Source organism: Halyomorpha halys, unplaced genomic scaffold (genome assembly GCF_000696795.3).
Source record: "Halyomorpha halys isolate HHAL.00 unplaced genomic scaffold, Hhal_1.1 Scaffold1384.1, whole genome shotgun sequence".
In the NCBI taxonomy this organism is placed as follows: Eukaryota; Metazoa; Arthropoda; class Insecta; order Hemiptera; family Pentatomidae; genus Halyomorpha; species Halyomorpha halys.
Genome location: NW_027109385.1, coordinates 21,213 through 37,324, shown reverse-complemented (window position 1 = coordinate 37,324; position 16,112 = coordinate 21,213). Strand labels below are relative to the sequence as shown.

The 16,112-nt window shown below is 30.4% G+C and overlaps 1 protein-coding gene across 1 annotated transcript; it reads right to left on the bottom strand.

Moving 5' to 3' along the window:
- Positions 1-5,415: 5,415 nt before the first annotated feature.
- Positions 5,416-7,523, bottom strand: LOC106689507 (ras association domain-containing protein 10-like; the record flags this gene model as incomplete). Its single annotated transcript, XM_014434490.3, is given in 1 exon segment — positions 5,416-7,523. A coding segment is annotated over 1 exon segment (966 nt). The 3' UTR covers positions 5,416-6,550.
- Positions 7,524-16,112: the final 8,589 nt, after the last annotated feature.

The window sequence follows — 16,112 nt, the reverse complement described above, 5'->3', positions numbered from 1 at the left end:
TAGACCAACTGTTGTGCAAGGAGGTGTTTTGGACAGAATCACGCTCGACCAATAGATTTTTACCTAATTAAGAGTGTACAGTTTATGAGGCTAGGTGGACCCCAGAGGGCTCTTGAACCCACAGGGCCGACTCACGGCTACTCGGGCTAGTGAAACAGAAAATAATTATCTGCCTGATTCAAACCCGGTCCTTGGATTTAGATGTTCAATGTCTAGCCATATTTTATATATATTTTTCTTTAAATTTAAAGTAAAATTCAAGGGTACAATGAAATATTTTGCTGATTCAAACAAACTGGAATTAATTGTAAAAACACTTAATCATAGTGTTTTATTACTTATAACTAAAATTTGTAGATATTTGAATTAAATTACTAAGTTAATATGGTCAGTCTTTTTTTCTTCCTAAGCTGATCACATTATTTGAAGAGCTCAAGATAAAAATTGTCCATTTACTGACAAAATTCACTTTGTACCAAAATTGTGAATTAGTTTTGACAAGAAATCTAAGTCTGAAATGTTTTGGTTCATATTACTTCTCATAAATGATTTTATTTTAAGTCTATTGTTAACTGAAAAATGCTTTCATTTTAATTGAGTTTTTGTCCGACCAAAATCAATTTTGTCAGAAATACGGAAAATCAGATAAAATCAGAATTCTACGGATCCTTGGTGTACGGAGGGCTATCTGCAAGACTAGAGTTGAGACTGAAGAGACTCATGAATTGTTTTGTAAGATTTATCTTTGGGTTCCCTAGGCACTCTCAAGTCTCCCGCTGGTATTCCGAGTTGAAGTGGCTCTATCCAACCTCCCGAAGGCAATGCCTCCTTGGTGTTTTTCTATTCCAAGTTCTTAACATCAAAAAACCTACCTATATCATAGATCTCCTCACTCTTCGTTCATCCATCCACTCATTAAACACCAGATCCCGTCCGAATGATTTATATATGCCCTCCTATAGAACCTCCTTCTTTAGCAAATCCTTCATCATACGTGCAACCTCCCTCTGGAATTCTCTTCCCATCTCCATTCGCCAGTCCTCGTCCACTCTCTCCTTTAAACTACACCTATTCCTTCATTTATTGAATAACCAAACCTCCACATCTTTGTAATCAAATAAATAGGCAGTTATTTATTAACATTATAAACAGTAGTAAAGCCAATATACCAATGTAATTTCATTCTACTATCTGAAAATTTGTAAACGCTCGCCAGATAAAAATCTCACTATATGAACCTTGTAATTATTCTTAGGGGACATATGTCCCAGAATAAAGTTATTTTTTCATTTCATTTTTTCATTTCATTTCATTTCATTTCAAATAGACAAAATGCATTTTGATCTAAAGCTCTCCATTTCTTCCTTCTACTTTTATAGAGAAAATAAAGAATTAAAAAAAAAAAAAACAAACGAAATACAGTAAAATAAAGAGAATATTACCCAATAATCTGGGTCTTTTAAACTGTTAAATAAATTTAAACAAAGGTAAGAAAACAACTCTTTGAAGCAAAAATACTTCTAATTCTTACTACCTACCTTTTAAGGGTCCCATTCCAATGAATAGTCAACATTTTCTTTCTGTTTAAATCTCACAAAAACATAAACTTCAATTATTTAAGGATTTATTTCATATAGAATATATAGAATCACCATGATTATATTAATAAGAAGAATGTTTAATGGTTTGTTTTCAAGGTACTTTATGTGAAGAAAATAGTCACTTTAGGGAAACTAATTATAATTATAATTATAAAATTATAAACAAACTAAAAAAAAGACCTTAGTCAGTAGCCATATAAATTATTTTAAAAATATGGTATTAATTTACTTATATATACTGCTCATAACAATAAATACCAAGGAGTTTTAAAATCACATATTGAGAAAAAAGTACTGAAGAAGTGAATTTATCAAATTAGACTTATCTTTATGCATCCAAAATCATAAGAAACCAAGTTCACCATAAGGTTTATATCCCAACCAATGGTCAGCGAGAACCTCAGGGTTGGTCCACAAGTTGTACTGCAGCATATATTTTGGGAGGAATTACTGTTAAAACTGTTTTATTATCTACCTTACCTGATGTTAAAATGTTCCTTGGAAGACTTTAAAAGCTAAAGCAATATAAAATTTCCACAAAATGCTCTTTTAACTTATTTTTCATGGTAGAACCTTCCTTTTCCCCAAAAAAGGACTTGGGGTGATCTGGACTGTGATTCAGTTGCCGGCTTAGGGGTCCCCAGACTTCTATGAGTGGGGAACAACTGGTCTATATCAAAAGATGAAAACAGTAGATCAATCAAAATTCAGTTTCTCAGGGCAGAGACTTCACAAATGATGAAGGGTTAAAACAAAAATGAAACACCTAGGTATGGTGTATATATCCTTAAAATATTTGCATTACATAATAATGCTTATAATTATGTTCTCAGGGCATCCCAATATACATGTTCATCCCCCTAATCTATGCAATTTTTTTAATTGGGTTATCACATTGACATGTTGTCTATCTTTTGTGGGTACTGCAAATTTTCTAACCTTCTCCACTTCGCCAGCGCACCTAACTTTCAAATTTCCTGAGGAATTTTTTTTTTTTTTGTTTTTTTATAGACTCTGATAGAAAATCAGATTTTAAGATAAATTTATATTAGACAATTTATTGATCCGACATGTCCTGAAGGGATTAAGTGTCAAAAGTCCACAAACAATTTTGATGTTTTTTGACAATTTATGTACAAATGGTGAGAAAAATCGAAAAAATAAATGTACATAATGAAATCCTTTTAGAATCCAATTTGCTCATATTATTCATCATCATGATTCCACTAAGGAAATTGGGTATCATGATGATGAAGCCTCAGTTTCAAAATGACTGAATTTTTATGACAGATTGTTATGCTAAATGGAATTCTGAAACAATTTTGCTCCTTAGGGTTTTTAGATTTTCCGCATCATTTGTACATAAGTTGTCAACAACAATAGAAAATTGTTGAAGGGTTTTGGCGATTCACCCTGGTTTGATTAAAAAAAGTCCCTAATATGAATTTGTTTTCAAATTTTATTTAATATGAGCATCCTTAAAAAAAAAAGTGCCCCATTTCATTTGAAATTTCAGATTTGGGTGCTCTGGAGAAGGTTAGAAAATCAATAATACCCTCAAAAAGATCGAAAAGAAAGGGTGATTTTGTATATACTGGGACTACCTGTGTGTTTTTATACATATGAAAATTTATACCATGTTTACTTGGTTGGAATTTTCAATATCACCCGCCCTTGGTCACCCTAGCCCAATATACCAGTTATTGTGTGTATGTTTTGATTTATGTGCAACATTGCAGTATAAGGAGGGGGAAATTGGTTAAATGATAAATATTTAGCAAAAATGGTGGTATATAATGTATATGTATATATATATATTTAAATTATATAATTAATTAGGTACTAAAATGTATAGAATAACAACAGAACATGATGCATAACCATTTATCAAACTCAATTTACTTTTGGATGAAAATATTTCCTTCTAGTGCTTTTTATCTACAGATTACGTATATTAGACCTCTATAATTTTACATATATTTGGTATCAGTGTTATTAAAAACAAACAATTAATAGCTTAAGAATTACTTTAAATTTCTAAGTAATTTTTCTCTTTATAAAATGCCAGAAAATAGGTAATAATTTATTCTATTATTTCATTCAATTAACAACAAACTACAGTAACAGATTTGACTAATTTACTAATTTCTATAATAATTCCTATCTTTTAATTCTCAACATATTCACAAGACATTAAACATACAATTAAAGGTATTATGATATAGAAGTATATGATAAGATATGAGATAGAAAAATATAAAACTTATTTTTGAAAATGATAGGACATATAGAAATATATGTTAATAGACCACATCATACTTAGTGAAAAATTATTGTATTTTTAGATAAGTTTTTAACATGTTTGTTAATATATTTAGTTTTTTCAAGGTATCATAAAATAAGTACATCTTTTAAATGTTAAATCAAACAATCAAAAATCAAAATTTTATTAATATTTATACCTGACAGAAACTAACATATAACACTTTTTCAAATATTGAAGATTATTCCTCAAACGTTAAAGTTAACAAACATATTTTAGCGAATGTAATTTAGATAGAAATTATTTTACATCAATTGGATACATTTTAATAAAAATATATTTAAAAAAAGACAAGTTAAAAAGAAATATGATTATTTTATAGATTATATTAGCTGACTAAGTAGTATAAAAGTAGAAATTTGTTGAAAAGTTATAGTTCACTCTATTATTTTGTTTTACCAGTTTATAACAATTATTGACAATTTAGTCTTTTATTTTACCTTCTGCTATCCTTTGATTCAATCAATTTTTGATCTTTTATTTTGTTTAGATAATATCTTTCCTATATGACCACTTACCCATTTAATTATGATTATTTAATTCTTGTTCACATGCTAGGAGGAAATAAATATTTTTCCTTATGTAATGTGAAATAAGTATTTTAAAGTGTGCAATATACATGCAAAATCAAGTTTATTAGTCAGTAAAGTATACAAATAAGTCAACTTAAAACAATTTTTATGTTTTTTTTATTATTATAATATTAAATTTTATTTTTATTATAATTTTTTTGTTAACATCTTTTTATAAGAATCATTAAAATAAATTTTAACTATACTGACATGGTAATACATATATAGGTAACATGCTATTATACGACCCAAATTTTGTTAACTTCTGCACTATTGTAGAAAAAAGATAATTTACTTTCTGAAATATTTTCAATGGAAGCCAATGAGTAGCTTCTAAATTGCTTTTTAGAGTAGAGATCATACCTTTACTTAATCAATGTTGTAGAAATTCTTTATTTTCAAAAGATAACATTCATTTGAATTCTGATTGAAATAAAAATATTAGGCAATATTTGTTATTTTGGTTTTAGTATCCAGATAAAGCAAAATAAAATGCATGTATGTATATTTATATATTAACAATATTTTGCAAAAATCTATGTTTTTGTAAATATTAAGATATTTCTATTTACTTCCCTATGTATCCAAATTATTTTCACACAATAGAAACTGTATTTGGATTTTCTTGGTATACAATACTGACATAAATGATTGAAAAGTTTTATAATTATGCTATAAACAATAATTAGGTTTTAAACAATTGTCAGTTACGATTAATTTTAATTGTATGAATCATTATTTATACCATTCCAATTGTTTAGTAATTAAAAGTTGTTTAAATTATAATATATTAATTAACATTTAATTGCTAACATAAGTTTCCAATCAAAGAGTGGAATGTGCTATAAAGAAATATATATATATATATATATATATGATTATAATTTTTTCATAAAATTGAATTATTAAAGTAAATATTATTGTATGCTTAGTAAAAATAAGTAATTTGATGAAATTGATAAATATATTCAAATCTTTATCCATAAATATTGCAGCAATAAATAATTATTATAAAATTTTTTTCAACAGCAGATTCTTATCATTTAATAAGACAGAAAAAGTTGCAAAGTCTTATTATCAGTTATGAAATGTTTTAAAAAGACAACACACACCAAATCAGCCAAATATTTAGTTTTGAATGAACTAATAATTTTGTTGTTGGCTATAACAATCTTATAAACTAATACATCACATATAAAAAAGTCCTATATTTTAATATTTTTATTCCTCAATGAAATTAATTGAAAAAATTATTGAGGAAAATTGAGGAACAATTTGGTAACATAGTTTTCATCATTCAAAGCTTACTTACTTTATTACATTAAAATGCCTGAATTAGTTAAGAACTGTAAGCAGCTGTTATGATAAAATCATTCACATCAACTTTTGTATACAAGACAAAGATATTTCAAATTTTAATTTAATAATTTGAAAAGTTTATATACAACAAACAATCATAAAGGATAAATAAATTATTTAATTACAAATGAAAAATGTGTTAAATTAATGATGAGTGACTAAACAATTAAATACAAATTTAAGATAACCTAATCATTAAATGTAATATAACATGTAATACAATAAAATAAATCAAATAATTACATAATATTTTGTAGGGCCATGTCATATTAACATTTATAATAAATTAATAGAAAATAATTTATAAAAAATAAATATATCATTTCTTAATGATGTCCGATTACAAGGTAACAGAGAATTTTACAAGTAAAGTAATTGCTATATTGAATTAAATTAAAATTTTCAATGTTATAATTATTATAATTGACTTATGGGATCTTAAATAAGAATTTTTACACTATGTAAAATCACAGATGCAAGTTAAAAGAAATTTCAATAAATTATATATAACAAGGCAATACAATAGAGCAAGCCAAGCAATTAACATGGAATTTATATCTTCCAATGATATTGTTTAAAAAAATAAATGAGGTTATCATGAACCAGTCAACAAAAAGGATATGAACCATTACTAAAAAGTTCATGTTGTGCCATTGAAAATAATTAACTTAATTATTTTATTAATTTTATTATAACTAGACAATTGCATCGAGAATACAATCCCTCCCATTTTCCTCATTTATCCAACATGAAATATTCTGAGGCACACAAGAATAAGACTGGATTATTTCAAGAAGTCTTACTGTCTCTTGTTCACTTTCCTCAAGTTCAGTATATAAATTCTGTAGATACCTTTTCCGCTCACTTAATGTGTTTTCAATCACTACTAAGTTTTCTTTGTTTGATTCTAATTCTTTAGTAAAGCGGTCTGATTCAATTCTAAGACGTTTTAACTCCTTTATCACTTCATTTTCTCCAAACTCTCTTAGAGCTACAAATAGTTTCACCAAAGTTTCCTCTTCTTTCTCTATCTTTCGATTCAGTTTAGCTATTTTCTCCCAAAGTTCTAGTTTGGTTTTAATGTTAGGATCATATTCCTTTTCTTCTTCAGGAGGAGTGTTTTCACTTGGGTATTCTGTTACCATGCCACTGTCAGTCTCTTTTTCAAAGTAAGAGTCCAAAAGGTAATTAGAACCTAACACATTTACTCTTTCTTTGTGTTTGTCTTCTTCAATTTGACGTATTTCTTCTTCTTTTTCTTTCAACTTCTTTAACTGATTCTGTATTGTTTCTCCTTGAATTAAGATCAGTTTTAGTAACAATTCTATGCTCTGAGGCTTTGAGTTAGACCTCCTGTGCCCATGCTCAGATTTTCTGTGCCTACTTCTAGACTTAAGTCGAGGACTTTCCCTTCCATCTCGTTCCTGTGCTCTTTTAAGGGTTAATTTGACTTCATCTTGAGCATCTCCCCATTCTTTCCAAATTTTCCAAACTTTGGAAACACCTCGAAGCTTTCTTTCCACTCCTTTCCACTTTTCATAAAGTGAATATTCCTCATATTCTTGTCCTAGTAAGACCTTGACGATGTCATCACAAGTGGTTTTTTTTTCAACACCTTTGATCCACAGTTGTTCTCCATTTACCCAAACTGGGAGATCCATAGCATCTGAAAAAAAAAACTCTTTTTAATAAGAATGAAGACTACTACAGTATAATCATGATAGTATGTATTATTAAAAGTAAGATATCATCATATACACATGCATTAGGTAGTAGGAAGACTTTTTAAGTAACTTTTTTAAATTCTAGTTGGATACCATTTCACATCATCATTCTTTTTTTATTAGCTTACCTTAAGTCAATTAATAAGTTTTTGGAACTATAATTAATACTAAGCAGTATTTAAGTGCTCAGTAAGGTTGAATCTTTTCTCATGATATAATATCCAGGTGATGAACACTTGTTCCCAATAATGGAGAAAAGAATTAAGGAGATGAGCATGGTGCTGGATATTAAAAGCTTCTTATGTCAACTACAATGAGGTAATAAACAAATGATGAATGAAGCTGTCTAATGATATCCAAACTGAATAAATATTATTCATATAATAAATTTTTTAAAAATCCAAGAAACTAATTTAAAAAAATATTTTTTTATATTTTGTCTATCTTTCACATGAAGGCTGCAACTCCATTGATCACACTCATTGCAATACTTCTATATTGCCAGTTTTTTTTTGGCATCAAAGCTTTGTGAATTGCTAAAAAACAATTTTCTTGTCAGTCCTGTAGTGCAAATTGAATTTATCTACATCAAGACCTATTTCCTCTAAGAAATAGAAATTCCTAGTCCAGATAACTTAGGTATCCTCACAGAAGAGTCTAGAACCATATGCTTCTTCGATTACACCATCCTTTGGTAACTTTTTCACTCCAAAGATGGTCCACGTGAATAAAATAATCATGAATGTTGAATCTCTATTAATTTTAATTTTTATTTGTTTCGATTTGTAATTTAGAAAGTTGGAGTTATATAGTTTAGTAATTTAAGCAACAATATTATACACATGGGTCTGCAGTTGGGTGCTAGAATTGAGAAGCAGGTCCTACTTGAGTCAACAAAGGCTGTTTGCTGCTCAAGAGGGAATCTATTGGATATTAACAATTACTAATATATTGTTTCCCAGTATAGCATCAGTAGAAACCTTTATAGGTATATTAAAAATGGTTAGAAATAGAATAATCAATGTAACTAATTAAAAAATTCAAATGAATTGTGTTGTAGAGATACCGCTACCTACTGGTCTAAACTGTAACTTCTATAGCCGCCTAAAACACTATTGTCCGGCATGACGCAACCTAACAACTAGCGCGGGAACTACTACTCGCAACAAGCAAACGCCGTGTATTAATGTTTGTACTATTCATTGTAAATGCCTTAATTGTAACATGTTACAACTATGTAAGACATTGTAATATATAAATATAAATGTAATATAATATATAAATGTATCATTTGAATTAATAAAGATTCCGATAGAATCTGCTGATCTACTGAAAGCAGTACCTATTAAATAATAAAAAATAAGCCTTACATATAGTACCTCTCGATGGTGTTTAATAGCCCAGAGACTAGACTAGACCAAAATTGTCAGGTATCGGTGTTAAATCTCGCTTCACGAGAAACACCTCTTTAGGAGGCAGAGGATAACAATATGCATAGAGGATCAATACATTATAGTACTATATTCTTGGAAATGTATATTGACTTTTATTTCTCTGGCACTCTCTTCTTACTTTAACCTTTTAACCTTTCGTAGGACCCGGCGACTGACTACCCTCCGGCCTTACATACCCTTTCATATCTACAGGAATAGTACCCGGTAGAACGAAGTTACCTTCCAGCAGGACCCAGCGGCTGGCTACACACTGGGCTTGCATTCCTCCTTCGTACTTACAGGAATAGTACCCTGTTGGATGAGGTTACCATCCTTAGGGACCTTAAGATTGGGATCCGTAAGCCTCATCATATCTATTTATCTCCTAATCAACTGCCTTACCTATCTTGAACACGTAGGCTTGCTGGTCAATAGTACATAACATTATCAATTGGGGTTAGATCTTACACTTTTTTTTTTCTTACCCTTCTATCAATTTTATCATTTTAAACATCATATGTATACATGCCCCTGAAGGGCATTTTAAGGTAGGTTCTGGGATCCGCTGTGTGCAGGGGAGCACTGTGGCGCCTACTCGCCGTCTGCGTTGTCACGAGTGGGAAGGGACCTCTCTTCTAATGATGAATGATAGGGTTTAGACAGTGACTAAACCCCTTCCCGGCGAGCACGTCGACCAAGGGAACAGTGCCTTGCCACCTCCTAGGTCTTGGTGGAGGGGAAATCTCCCGGAAGAGTAGATCTTACACAACCACCTCGACCGTATAAATACAAATTATGAGGTTTCCGTTATAACACGTTTTTAAGATTTTTTTACTAAATTTATACAAAAGCATTGTTATTCTAATAAATTCATCCTCTAGAAAGAATTATAACTATGATAAAAAATATTACTAGTAATATAGTGACGCAACTTTAATAGTATATTAATTTTCTCATACCAAAAATATTCCGTTCCAATCCGGTCACAATAAATAAAAGAAAAAATTGTATTGCAACACAGAAGAAATGATAAGGAAAGATTTCAATAGTATCCATAATTTAGAAATATGATTCGATTTCCAAGATTGCTCAGGACATTTTCTAAAATACGAGTACCCGCTCCAACGTGAGGTCTGGAAGAGATAGTAGTTGTTACATTCAATATCAGAGGATCAGAGAAAGTCTTTAAGGAAACTTGCTTGTTTATGGCGAATTCTCTGAATCCAGTTAAGAAAGTAGCTTAAAATTCGGTTTAGGCGACAGGTATAAAAATGACGGCTTACTGCTAAAGAATCACAATAATCACTTATAGAGTCTATAATTCACTGTCATCAAGATCCTTTCTCTTCCACTCAGTGGACAGAAAAGTGGACCAAGAAAAATCTTTGCCAATGGTTGAGTACTACAGTTGAGAAAGTTTTTGGAAACATCTTGATCTACTTTATGTTCTTTTAAAGACTGGTTTACTTTAAAATTTGTTGTGAATTGGTCAATTATCTAAAAACAAATTTTATAACTTGGAAATCATTAGTGAAGTTCTTAAAATAAAAAATATCCGTATTCATGTTTGAAATATGTAATTTATTTCATTTTTTAAAATTTTGTATCGAGTAATTATTAGTTTAATAAATTCCATCTTACCTTCTAGCATTTAAGAATATTTTAATATATGCACATAAGAAAGTTATTATTAATATTTTTCTTTAGTACAAAAACAAAGACAATTATTATGTATTTACAAATAAAACGAAAAAGAGAAGTATTACAATCCAAATTTAAAACAAATATCAGTAAACATTTTTTTCGTATAATAAAAAAACTGTTAACAATATTTATTATAGCTCATGATAGATAAAAAGTGAGACAGGCTATTGGGTAAGGTTCTAATTCCAGCAAGAATATGTTGTAAAATTTTTTTCTGTTCTATCAGCCGTGGATCGACTCTAATGCCAAGAGAACCCTCCTCTTGCGCACACCTAGCCTCTGTTAAGTAGAAACCTGATCCTTCAAAGGGTAGAAATAAACATTACGGTTATCTCCATCACTATCACTTTATCTATTGTGAATGATAAAATCATTTCAAATATAACCATTGGTTAAAAAAAAAAAAAAAATACTTCCTTATCAATATTAGTGATCGAAATTTCATTCATATTATGCGAAGTACTGTTATAAAACGTAATTTCTAAACCCTTTTTTGGAGCTGGGGAAGGAGGGAGACAAAACCAAATATTGGGGCGTTTGTAGGGTCTTACTTTAGGGTCTTCAAGTTACTCCAATAAAAAATGAGGAATGAATAACTCATCGATAACGTATGAAAAATGTGTTATAATGCTCTAAGAAGTGTGATAATTTCAAAGAAATAATGAATTAAAGAAATTTCTGGGATTGTTGAATCCTCAACAAATTTTTACTGAGCAAACCATTAATTTATAAATAAGGTATGTTTATATACGAATAAAAAATAAATAAATCAATTGATATTAATAAGTTATTATGATTAGATGTAATATTTTAAAAGCTGATCGAAACACGAGGTCAACAACTAGCCTTCTTCCTGGTGGAAAAAGCTCATTCTCGGAATAGGATAGATCCTATCTTTCCCAATAGTTGTTCCAACAGCAAGCCGAATCATAAACCAGGTTGTAAATTTTACGCCTAATCGGTCGGTTTTCATGGTATTGGAACTCATTTAACTTAAGTATGCGATACATTTAAGGCTTCAAGTTGTAAAAGTGCCAATCGATAAGTTATTCGGTTGGATTTGAATGCTAAATGAGATTTAATCTTTTAAATTATGCTGGTATAAACAAGGTATTTATTTTATATAACTATCTAATGTAACAATGTTTATTGTTTGAATGAGTTGAAGCACCGCATTTTAGAACATGCAGGTTCGATTCTCACCGAAAGAAGGTTCCTCTGGGCTTTGGGCGTGGAAGGAATGTGATCAACTCCAACTTTCATGGGCTGGCACTTAAAGAATATTGAGGAAGGGGGGGTTAAAGTTAATTCAATATGATAATAATAACACTATGCATAAAGGAGTGGCCTAATTATCAGATTATCACATGGCGCGAATATTATACTGAGTGAATCATTTTGCAATGTACAGATGGAAAGTCGTGAAACACACAAAATAAAAATTATATTAATTCATCTGTAGGAATATTTTCTGATTAATCAAATCATTAGTTTATTAGCATTTTTTTTTTGTCAAATTTAGGAAAAATAAATTAAAAGTAGTGTCTTAAATGAATAACGCCAAATGAAAATAATGTGATAGGAAGGAATAACGAACAATTAGGAGAACGATGTTTTTAATAACAACAGAAAAAAGTTGCTGAAAACAGTAACAGAAAAAAAAATAGATTATAAATTCAATGACGTATATCGACTTCAAGAAAGCCTTTGATCGGGTTGATAAAAATGACTCCGTTCCAAACTGAGGTTAGTGTTTAATAGATAACCGCATAAGCAGAAAGATACTTCTTTAAGGAAAAGATAAGAAAATGATTTTTTAGCAATACTTTTTATTTCAATGCTGCATAAAGCTATCGGATGCATTGATCCAAATGGTACTTAGGAACGCCGTTCATATCAGCTTTTTGATTACGCAGATGATATTGTAATGTGGGTAAGAAAAGAAAAAGAGCAAAGTGAAGTACTCGGTAAGGTGGACCATGAAAGTATAATGTTAGGCTCGTGATAACGAATGGAAAACGAGTATTAACTTCCGAAGCAAGAAGGCCGCTTAATCTTTAATACAACAATTACACCTTTGAATCTCTTAATCATTTTACATACCTCAGCACTGAAATTAACTCAGAAAATAAGGTCAGTGATGAGATTGTTAAAAGAATAATGAATAGTATGTGTATGGCCTTGAGTACTTGATGAAATCAACCCTGCTCTTTAAACGCAAACAATTAAAAATGTATAAATCACTCACTAGGCCCTTAGTTTGCTACAGCGTTAGAACATAGACTCTTAAAACAATGGACCAACGGAATCTTCGAGCGGAAGATATTGAGGCGCTTTTTGATCCAGTCTGCGAACAAAGCATCTGGCGTTTAAAGAAAAACAAGGGACTGGATGAGCTAGAAATTTATCAACCCCAGGAGAATTAGCTGGCTTGGAAACGTAGAAAGGTTGCCGAACGAATGACAAGGGAATCCTTCCAAGGAAATAAGTCTAAGAGGGATGACATCAGGGCCCTGTTTCATAATAAAGTACAAACTAATACTACTAGTCTTGTAGATATATCTTAATTCAATTACACTGACTTGTACAATAGTAACTTGTACTTTAGTATTTTTTTTTTTTTTTAATTCCTGTAATATCACTAAAGAGATCATTCATCAATATTACCTATTGCCCACAACTGTGTGGCAGATTGTAATATCTATCAATAAATAAATCTATCAAATCAAAATATCACTAATAGGGGGCAGCGGTAGCAGCGTGGTAACGCGCCAGTCTACCAACCCACAGGAGGTTAGATTGAATCCCCGGTCCCACCCGGGCTTTTTTCAAGCACAAAATAATGCAAAACTCCCTGACAACCTTCCTACAGGCATTTGTGAGGCCCATTAGCCAATGGGTGGCATTCACAAAAAATAGGCGTTGAAGTGACGAACCTACCCTGCGAAAAAAAACGACGTCAAGAAACGAGCGATGTATTAGTAAATGTATCGTGTAGAAATACGATGTATTTACTAATACATCGTGCGAGGACTTAGGCCTCCATGGTCTGTTGCCCATAAACTAATAATAATAATAATATCACTAATAGTCACCCTTATCATGAAAAAAATAAGTATTAGTATTATTACCACACTAGTTTCTACACTTGTACAATGAACTAATACTATTAGCTTTCATTATGAAACAGGTCCCAGGAAACCTGGAGTGACTGTCTGGGGAGAAGAAATGCTCTGGATAGAGGGAAAAGGGAGCGATTTTTTGGAAGGCCAAAGTCCATTTTGGAGTGTAGAGCCACATAAGAAGAATTGAAGACTAAGTTCAATTTAATTATGAAAAATAACAGGATTCTCGCATCAAATAAGAAATAAATTAATTTATGAATTTATTAATTGATTATTTAAAACGTTGGGATTGATCAAAATAATGTAATAAAAGGGGAAGAAACTGGCTTTCAAAATAATAAAAATTACATCCCACGATCCATGGGGCCCCCTTACTCCTATGAAAGATAGTATTACCAGTAGACTAAGCAGAGACCTATTCTGACCATTTTAAACCAGTAACAGCCTGTTAAAAGTTTGTTTAGATGTTAAAGTTCACAAATGCAGAGTGTGCTTTTAGAAGTTGCGGAACTCTTTATAACTGAATAAACAATAATCCCTTCAGTAGTTACCTTGATTCGTAACAACATTACCCCTTGGGCCTACGGAGCCCCCTTATTCCTGTCATCCATAAATTGAAAAGAAACAAGAATAAACTTAGAAGTGTGATTGGTTCAAGCAAGGTTGATCAGTTTATCTTAGATGCTGATAGAAACTGATGTACTTAAATAAGAATAGGCTTGTAAAAAGTAGTTCATGACTTTTAAAATGAAAAATCAAGAAAAATAATTTTTTTAAATGTTTAATTTTTCTTTTTAATGCATATAACTTATAATTTGACGAAAAATCTCTAATCTGGAGCACCCCACTTTCGTTAAAGACTAATAAAACATGAGTACTTTTGTTGAAATAATAACATTAAAATTTCACTTAATAATATTTTTTGCAGAAAAATATTTATATTTATCATCGTAGCTTATAGAAGCAGTTCTTACAGGTTGTACCCTACAGAGGTTACACAGATTTGTTAATCTTTGTTGAGTAATTGTTCTGCTCAGATGATTTTTAGCTTACAATGATTTAGAGCTTATCTAATATTCTTAAAATATACATAAATAAAAAGAACTTAATTGCCGTATTTGGGGCATGTCATTAAATGTATTTATTTTTCTTTTATATATCAACGTCACTCCATGCTTCGTTTTCGACCATCCATTATTATATGTATTGTTATAAATGTACAGATATGAACAAGATATATCAATAAAACAGAATGGACGTATAAGTAACCGATAAAAATAGAGTATCACATGACGGAAAAAGATAGGCTGCGTGCATATTAGTACAAGAGCCCATGAGGAGAAAAAAGGCAGTTATCTCACCCTAATTTTTGATTATTTTAATGAAAACTATGTATAATTACTAGTCAAAATTGATGAGTTTGCCAAGTATAGGTAAAAGGAATAAAAAATGGCGGCTGTTTCAAAACGTTAAAAAAAACTGTATCTTCATTTGGAGCTCTATATCCTTCAACAGTTGATTCCGAAAGTAAGAATTAATTCTCATGAGGGATTTCTATCTCTTTTCTACAACATAATATAAACAAATTAAATATTAATTTCAATCTCAGATTAAAAAAAAACGTAAATCGCTACAAATGCTAAATTAAAATAGTAAAAACTTAAACAAATGTTTGTTTGTTTCGTTGTCATGTGGTTCAAATTCTCTACCGTGGTTCAGCTGCATTTGACTGTGTTTGGAACAGCCACTGTGGTGTTCATTTTGTGAAGATGCCATGTGTTCGAACGCATTTTTATCACTTTTCTAGCCTTTATTTTTAACGAAAGTGCTTTAGATTTGGATATGGGATGAAACGGTCTGACGGAAACAATGTCTGAATTAAAAAAAAAAAAAACCTAGCCGTGTTTGTAACTGTACTCAAATAACAGTAATTGTTATGCTATGAATGCTTCATTAACAATGGAAATTCCATTTACCGAAAGATGTTCTTTTCTTAAAGGCCCGTACAGAATGGGGCCAACGAACGATATCCAATAGTGAGCGAATACTCGTATATTGGTACGAGTATTCGCTCACATAGCTGTTGGTTTGTGTGCACAACTAGGACAGTAAATAATTATTTTATATTTAATCCATTAAGCACAACAATGATGTATTATTGTTGGTACTTTTTTAAATTAAATTTCAAACATAATTAATAATAATGAGGTGTAGATAGTTGACCGTAGATTAATGATTGGAGAAGTTTGTCGGGGGGTGTGGTAAAAAAAA